The sequence below is a fragment of the Culex quinquefasciatus genome, chromosome 1, assembly GCF_015732765.1.
Source record: "Culex quinquefasciatus strain JHB chromosome 1, VPISU_Cqui_1.0_pri_paternal, whole genome shotgun sequence".
Taxonomy (NCBI): Eukaryota; Metazoa; Arthropoda; class Insecta; order Diptera; family Culicidae; genus Culex; species Culex quinquefasciatus.
In genome coordinates this window covers 124625395-124634588 of record NC_051861.1, presented here as the reverse complement: position 1 = coordinate 124634588, position 9194 = coordinate 124625395, and the positions used below count along the sequence as shown (strand labels likewise).

The 9194-nt window shown below is 34.8% G+C and overlaps 1 protein-coding gene across 1 annotated transcript; it reads right to left on the bottom strand.

The window, feature by feature from the left end:
- Positions 1-355: 355 nt before the first annotated feature.
- LOC119765341 lies at positions 356-8982 on the bottom strand. Its single transcript, XM_038249039.1, has 4 exons — positions 8825-8982; positions 4911-4975; positions 4779-4841; positions 356-4719 (listed from the first exon to the last, which is right to left on the bottom strand). Exons 2-4 carry the CDS (start codon positions 4953-4955, stop codon positions 931-933), a joined length of 3897 nt encoding a protein of 1298 aa, XP_038104967.1. The 5' UTR covers positions 4956-4975; positions 8825-8982; the 3' UTR covers positions 356-930.
- Positions 8983-9194: the final 212 nt, after the last annotated feature.

The window sequence follows — 9194 nt, the reverse complement described above, 5'->3', positions numbered from 1 at the left end:
CTTGGAAGTTCAGATAACAAACACTGAGAATCGGTATTATACATAATACTATGGAAACACGAAGTGTGTTATCCACCAGTAGCTCACAAGTGTCCCGCCACCTTTTAAACATAATATTTCATAACAATGTTGCATACACTGAACAATAAATAAAACTTGTCTTCTCTTACTCTGTGCTTAAACGGTTTGATAGCGTCAGTATTTCTGTCAGTATGAGCGATGCTTATTGAGCATCCACAAGTTTTGATGATAGAAATATTAAAAAAAGAGGATTTCGAAGAATTTTGAAGATAATAATGATTTCAAGTTAAATTAAAATTATTTATTCATAACAAGTTATAAAAAATCTCTGAAATATAGAGGTAGTTAGTTTTCCATTTTGCTGCGACAACATTGGTAAAATTTTATAATATAACTTATAACATGTGTAATTGTGGAATGTTTTCTAAAAATGCATTTTCCTGGTAATATTACAGATAGCCTTACTTAGATTTGTATAGTGTGTTCTCTTATTTCTATAAGTTGCTTGGCAGTTTCATAAATTTTCACATTACGTACAAATAAAAGCCAAATTGACAAATTGCTTGATATTTACTATTATTGCCTGTCAAAAAGTAGTTACGTCGCTATTTGTTAATTACGTTAGAAAATGTATCGCTCTAAGACTAAAATACAAAATAATTAAAACTAAACATAATATGCTAATACATTATTAAAAATTTAAGAAAATGTTAGGGTTGGTGGGTTTTGTTATCTGTGACTTTGCCAATGTTTTTAAACATTTTTTTTTTTGGGTCAACTTTGGCTGTATTTTTCACTAATTTTCTATATTTTCTATCGTAATAATGCAGTATGCAGTCAATTTTGTATTGTCTCATAATTCAAATGATAATGGTATCATTCTATACGCCGAGCTCCTGTGGTAAAATACTAACATTCGTTGTTTGCACCTTTTGCCAACAGGAACTCCACAATTTCAGTATGTCCGTATAAAATTGCAATATGCATCGCAGTATGGCCAACAAAATAAGTAACCGTATCAATGCCAGCACCCTTGCCTTCTAATAATGATACTATTTCAATCGAATTATTACGTGCTGCCCAGTATAGTGGCGAAAATCCCCAATAATCTGTTTTTATGTTGGGGTCCGCTCCATATGCTAACAAAAGTTCAACAACGGCTGTATGACCTTTCTTGGATGCCAAAAGCAAAGCCGTAGAACCGTTTTTAATTGTTTTCTTGTTTACACTTGCGCGATTCTTTAACAATAGTTCCACCGTTTCTGTATGACCATTTTCGGAAGCTAAATGTAGAGCAGTGACTCCAGTACCTGTAGTACTGATATTTACATCAGCTTTGTTACGCAACAAAATTTCAACAATATCTAAATGTCCCTTTTCAACTGCCATGTGCAATGCACTCTGTCCATTATCAAAAGTGATTTCGTTAATTTTATGTTCTCGTTCTATCAAATCAGTTACTATTTCTCCTTGACCGGCAACAGCTGCAAAGTGTAGCGCTGACCAGCCTTCTTGCGTGGTGTCATTTATTAAATCAGGCATTTCTTTCAATGAAACAGCATTAAGTTCAGTATACCCATTTTCCGATGCTCTAAAAAACAACGTTTTCAAGGAATCCCGTTTTATTCCCTTCACCACATTTTCGCAATCTTCGTTTGAATTAATAGATAATTCAACAACACCCAATAACAAAGAAATGACTTTATTTTCTTTCTTTCCACTGCTATCCAGCCAGCTCAGGAGTGTATCTAACAAGCTAGTTGCTTTAAAGACAATTTCCTTGCAGTCATCTTTAATATTCTGTGCCATTCCCAGCAAAAAATTAGTTAATTGAACATGATCGTCTTTGATAAGACGATCCAAAAATTTATTTGTAAATTTCTCAAATTTTTCAATGTCTGATGCACAAAATTCCTCCCAAATAAACATAGCGGCAAAATATTCTGCGTAACTACGATGGACGAATGTAAATTCTTCTTTGTCTCCTCGTGAAATGATTCCTGTTTTTTCAACACATTTTTTTACATCATTTAGAAGCTGGTCGACACCAGTTTTATCTTCCTTACTAAACAAATTGCTGTCATTATTATTGAATAAAGAAGAGGCTGCAGCGATTTTATGGTTTTTTAAGCACTGCTCATATTCTTTTTTAACTTGTTTATTAATGATTGGCATCGTGATATCAACTCTATGCTTTTCTTCCATCAAAATAACATTGAACTTCAAATTAATAAACTTATCAAACATGGTAACTAGATCAATTTTTTGAAATTGCAGTTTATTGTTAGGTTTTTCACAATACTCTTTGAAATGGTCTTGGCAGATCATTGCTATCATTTGTGCATGCAGTGGAACACTAATCAATGTTGTAGAAAAATCAGATACGATTGCTTGAGTATTACATTCAAGTTTAGGCAAATGCAACAGAAGTTGCTTAAAATATTTGTAAAAAAAAGTTTTTTGCTCTGGTTTGAGATTAAGTTCTTTTCTCCAAACATTCCACAAGAATTGTTGTGTTTGAGCCTCTGAAAAAGGATTCAAATAGTAAATTAGTGCGTCTAATTTACTAACAATATTTGTCGGTACATTCATACGAGTTGTTAACCACAGTTTATCAGTAAAATTTTCAGAGAAAATTTCCAGCAATTGTACCGCAATATCGGAATAATCAGGTTTAACTTCATCGAAACCGTCGACTAGCAGTATTATTTTGTTTCCTTCGCAATAATAGCGGAACAATTTTTTTTCTAAGATATTTATTTGACTGGTTACGTTGCAGCTCACCTTTGTCAAAAAATCAAAAGCATCATTTTTATCCAATTTTTTTTCTGTGTTTTTCCAGGAGTAAAATTGACTGGAATGGTCCAGCAAGTTTATTCGTACTATCCATTTCAAAGGGTACATTTGTTTCATAGCTAGGGCAAACTGTGTTAACAAAGTTGATTTCCCCATACCGGGATCTGCGACAACAATCACTGTTTTATTATCAATTTCACTAATGTTTTTATCAACTTGCAGCTCTCGGTTAAAGAGAACCCTATCGATGTAATTACAAGAATCTGATTGAATCGTTGAAAAAATATTATCTGATATGTCAAAACTTTTCACACTTATAAGTTTTTCCAAAGTAAGTGTATCTAAAGATGGCTTAGGCATAGAGGTAAAATCCATTAGTTTTTCTAATGTTGTCAAAGTTCCTTGAAAATTAACATGCTTTTTAAAAAAATCTTTAAGCCCTTTTTCCTCTAAATCTAAAACACTTTCCGTTTTATCTTCTATTGAATTGGTTTCGTGTATATATTCTGACTTTGTAACAAAAATAATTTTTTTTGCCGTCTTCCTGATACTTTCAATTATTTTTTTAGTTGGTTGTGGAAGATAAAAAATGATCAAACATTCAGCATTTGAAATGTTTTCCTTAATGCTGTTTATTTCAGAATTAGTTCCTGTCAAAAACAAACACTCCCTAGGAATTTCTTGACAAATCTGATAAACTTTCACACAGCTAAGTAAAGGTGTTTCACTGAAAATATTTACAAAGAATGCTTCCTCTTTTTTGATTTGCTCGATAATTGTTTGCCATTTTGATAAGCGTATTAGATTTTGAATAATGTTTTGTTTGAATTGAACAAATTGTCTGCCTATTTTATTTAAATTAATCGAATTAATTAATGTTAAGTTTTCTCTATTAACAGCATCAACGAAAAACTTGCTTTTTTCAGTTTGGTATTCTACTGCACACTCCTGTCTCCACCATTTTTGTAAAGCTCCTAGGAATTTTGTGTAAATGTTGGTATTGTCGAGTGGAAATAACGTGGTCATATCCTGGGGCAGTAAAGCATCATTGTCTTCCCCGGTGAGTTGGCCATTTTTCTTTGAATCAGCTGTATAATTTTTATTGCTCAAACTTTGTATTTTATCTATAATAATGGAATCCATTTCTGTTGCTAAAGCCTGTCCTGAATAAATTGTTAAATTTTTAAAAAAATCTTCGATTAGTTTGTTGTGTTGAGCGTCAGAAAGTTGTGTTTTGTTGTTGTCATTGTGCCACTTTTTCGAGAATTCTTTTAATGAAGAAAAACAAGTTTTCTGGCCTGCAACACTTGAAAATTGTATCGCCGATGACTTTCCTTTCGAGGTTTTTAATTTGTCATCCATATTTACTTGAAAGCCCTTCAATCCATTTGGATATTCTATCTCTGCTGGTGTGAAAAATATCAGCTCCACCTCTATTTTTTCGTGTTCTGCTCGAAATATTATATCTTCCTTATTTGCATCAAACTTTTCTCGTATTAGTATGAAACTTACAAAGTATGACGAAAGTAACAAAATCTTTGGATCGTCTGACATTTTTTTATTTTTATTTTTTTTGCGATCCTTTGAAAAAGGTTCTTTAGATTCAGTCGAATCATCACAAACGATCATTTTGAGAGATGTATTTCGTTTTTTATGTTTAGCCTGAAGGAATTGCACCCGAATGTTTTCCTTTCCTTTTTCTTTGATCCTCAGTACGATATCATCGAAGTTGCCCACACCATCGAGGTTACTTGCCATATAGAAGGATTCAATATTGTCAGCATGAAGCATCCGCAGTAAAACCATAGCCAACAACTTTGTCTCATAATCGAATCCATCATTAGTTACTCCACCTCGTTTTTTGTAACATGTTTCATTGTTTATATAAGGTTCAATAGGTTTCTGATTGGAAAAAAATCGATAAACATCTTTTTTTTTTCATTTTTTCTACTGGTACTTACATTGTTAGTAAGAATCAATCGTTTGGAGCTTTCACCGTTGCTTTCTTTGGATTCGCTTTTTCTCTGGTTAAAAAAAAACAGTATTCTTTATTTGAAAAAAACATTGATTCTTTTATTCCTAGGGGTACATACTCTTTTTAAATTTGGCTCCACTGGTTTGTGTTCCATTTTACTCATGACTTATTAAGGGGAGTAACCTAAAATTTTACAAAAAATTAGATAAACAATAGTTATTTATGCTTGATTAAAACTAACTCGAGAACAATAAACACAGGATTTCACCCTTATGATGTTATGTATTCCAAATCACGTTAACAACAGTCTTAAACCAAAAAAAAGTCGTACACTAGGATTTAACAAAACAAATATTGTTTGGTGAGCATACAGAGGCTTGTTCCGGTGGGCGTACTGAGCCCAAATCTCAAATAAGAGCTAGACTTAACGTTACAGGAGCCGACGCACAGTGGGCGAAATGGTACCCAATATCGGACTTAATTGAACGCGGCTGGTTCCCTGGTATGAAAACTAGTGTCTCTTATGTAAAAAAAAAACGGGGAATCGATTGGTGATGGTTTCATCCACCGCACAAAACGGCAAAGGGTCCATTCTGACTCAATTCTCCAGCGTTACTGCTTCCGCAAGCGGACCTACTCCCGTTTCCGTACTTGCCAGAATAAGGAACGACAATTCATGGCCCTTGGGGAACTGAAGATAAAGTACGTTGAAGCTAAGTAAATTAGTTCGACGTTTATAAGACCTTCGACACCAGGATGACCTGGTTAAAATTGTCGTTCACTGTGTGATTTCCAGCTGTCACCCCATGCAAGAAGGTTCGTGGGGGTCTACCAAGCGGGCTTCACTGGAGCGCTCGCTACCACGGACCAAATATTTTGTCTCCGACAAATCCTCGAGAAATGTCGTGAATACAACGTGCCCACATATCACACCTTTATCGACTTCAAGGCGGCCTATGATATAGTCGACCGCGAGCAGCTATGGCAGATTATGCACGAGAACGGGTTCCCTAATAAACTGACTCGGCTGATCAAGGCTACCTTGGATGATGTGTTGTGTCACGTGCGTGTTTCGGGGGAATTAGCGGAACCCTTTGGATCACGCCGAGGGCTGCGGCAAGGTGATGGCATATCCTGTGAGCTGTTCAACATCGTTCTTGAGGGCATTATTCGGGCATCGAAACGAGTGGCACAATTATGAACAAGTCCTACCAGCTGCTTGCTTTTGCCGATGACATCGACATTGTGGCAAGAAACCTGGAGACGGTGAAAGATACCTACACCCGACTGAAGGTACAAGCAAGGCGTGTAGGGTTTGGCATGAATACGACGAAGACGAAGTACATAAGAGGAAGGGGCTCGAAGGACGTCGGCCCCCCAAGTCTCATCCCTCTAACTGTGGATGGTGATGAGTTGGAGGAGGTGAGCGAGTGCGTGTACTTGGTATCGCTGGTAACCGCCGACAACGACGCGGTTCTTGTGGGACCCTAAGACGGATCGAATGAGACCCAAAAAAAAATCGTGTGCATATTTTTCGGTGCACGGACTTACAAAAATACACACGCACAGACATTTGTTCAGAATTTGATTATGAGTCGATATGTATTCGTGAAGGAGGGTCTACGAGGTCGAATTAAGAAGTTCATTTTTCGAGTGAATTTATAGCCTTTCCTCATTAAAAAAAAATTAAACACAATGTGCAAAGTGTGGACCAAACCAATAGCTCCAGAATTTTGGGGAGTTGTTTTGGGCCCTAAATGCAATCGAAAAAAACTTGTTCTTGATAATTGCCCCAAGTAACAATTTTAGTTTGGTTGTAGTTTTGAAGAGGTTGTACAGAATACTTCCGAAAATGTATGAGAGATGCTTTTTAGTTCCACATGCTGAGTTAAATACGAGTTAAATAAGCAATAAAGCCAAAATGGACTATTTTAGGAGGTTAGCCAGAGCAAAATTGAAGAGTTTCATAAGACAGAATAATTTTATTGTATGCTTTATTGATGCTTTAAAGAGCTCTACAAGATACGAATAATGCTGCCTAGCTTCGAAATAAGTTTTGTTGTAACCTGAAAGAATTCTTAAATTCTTATAACAGAACAAATTGCATTTTCATTTACTCTGCAAGGAAACCTAAAGCCTGTATCGCAGACTGAATAGCATGCATAATTGTTTTATTGAAGGCAATGATTCTTCTTCTAGATGGAATCAGAAAATACTTTTGGTCGACAACAATTCACAAGTCAATAATATTAAAGCCATAAATATCAGTGATTAAATCTCTCATGTAATGCACTGTAACGGTAATGCCAAAAAAAACCATCGAACATTTTTTTGAGATAGGTCGAAAAAATGGTACGCGCCTTCTCAAATTATTAGAAAAAGTTTGTAATTTTACCTACAAAAATAATTTGAGCACGGTCATTGCTCAAGAATTCAACATGGCTACGCTTTTCAGTAACATTTCTCTCTAGGCAATATGGCGAAATTTATTAAATGTAATTATTCTTGCTTGAGACTGTTTTAAACTCATTTCTTCTTTAAATGGTCTTGCTCAAAACTGACTAGGAATAACTTGTTTTAAGAGAGATTTATTACGGTTTCAGTCAGGATAATGTAGCTTTTTGATGCAAGAAGATCCGACTAGAGAAATCGCCAAAATTTCACCACAATTCAATAAAAAACAACAGCGTTTGTTCGTTGTAAATTACAACGAACAAAGAACTTGTAATGGTAATTTTATTACATAATATACACCAACCAAGCCACTTTATACTCAATTCATTGTAAACACTATTACCATCACAGGTTGATAAGCGCTGCACTGTCCTGAAGAAATGCATATTTTCACCTTTCCATCTTGTAGTTGATCATACCTTTGACCCCAACTGTACAACATACACTGCACGAATAATTTTACATTTTAGACGTTTTAAATTATCTGCAAAACAAAAATCGTAAGTGAAATTAAAAAAAAACTCAGCTTAACTCGCTCAAACAGCACCAGCAAATTGCTAATGACAGCGCGTAGCAATACACGTTACAAAATCCGGATGGTTTTGTAAAAGAAAACTTGCAGAATACAAAGTATTATCAATTTCTTTTTGAAAACCATTAGCACTATAAACTGTACTGATCAAGCCTTAAAGGCTTTCATTAAAAAGTCTGCAAGAAACACTCCACAAACAAAATGTGTGTAACGCCATGTTACGATATTATAAATTGCGAAAAAAAACAATTATCTAACTAACAAGGTATCGTTGCCAATTAAAATTAGTATTACTATTAATTTCTGCACAGGCGCCATTTCTGAAATAAACTAATTGTTCCCAGTAATAAATTCTGGAAATAAATCGGTAATCTTTTCGCAAAAAAAACACAACCAAAACCACCAATTTGTTCTTTTTATTATTCTCAGCACACTTTTGTAAACTTTTCATTAAGAGAACACTTGTAACTGCACTTAAAAGCTGGCTCAAAACAATTCGTCTCGTTGCACTGTGTTTCTCGATCTACAACTGAATAAGTTGAAGTGACAGTTCAAATCCATCAAGGATGGCCAAATTCCTTATGAAGACGAAAAAGGTTTATTGCAGATTTCGTCAAGATATTCAAGCATCACCATGTATTCTTCAGGAAATCTCGAAATGTAACTAAAAAACTGAATTAAAACTTCTAAGTAGAATTCCTAATCAAGTCTTCAAGAAACCTTGAAAATATGTTGAAGGTTATGCTAGATGAAAACCTGTTGGTTTTGATAAATGTTTGTATAAAACATTATTGCATTCAATAAAACTGTTTTAAAACCATATAAGAATATACAGCATTTGAATTGCTACTTGGGTGACCACGTTGAGCCACTCTAATACGTGAAAAATGTAGGGACGATCGTCTTGGTGACAAGACCCACCTCGGCTCTACTATTCTCACAGGGTATTAAAAATGTAAATCAGTGTGATTGTATGGTGCAGATAAAAAATTAATTAATTAATTAATGAAATTATGAAATGAAAAACTTATAAAACAGCACGGTACCTTTACAAAACGAGTGTTTCCAGCTGCAATTGAATAAATCAGCTTATGCTTTCCCTTTTTGAACGAAGAATCGATAGATTCGTTTAAGGTTAATAAAAACACAGCTACCAAAATTCACGTTCCACGCTGAACTGATATCGATTTATACTGTTGGCAGCTATGAGTTTATTTTTGGAAATGAAGTCATCACACTTGGTAGTAGAAACTCATGCCGTTCAGCACCGTAACAGTATGAGTGAAATATATATATATGATTGCGCACTAAAGAACACTACATCGTCGCTGTCGTGCTAACTTGTCGCACGTGCATTTTGGGGCCAAATTGAGTTAACCCTTAGAGTACCACGTGAAAGTTTAATATTCAAAAAAT

Coding starts and splice junctions, on each gene's coding strand:
- LOC119765341 (XM_038249039.1), bottom strand. CDS start 4,955: ATGAGTAAAATGGAACACAAACCAGTGGAGCCAAATTTAAAAAGA. Junction 4,842..4,910: donor TGGAGCCAAATTTAAAAAGA/GTATGTACCCCT, acceptor TTTTTTAACCAG/AGAAAAAGCGAATCCAAAGA. Junction 4,720..4,778: donor GATTGATTCTTACTAACAAT/GTAAGTACCAGT, acceptor TTTTCCAATCAG/AAACCTATTGAACCTTATAT.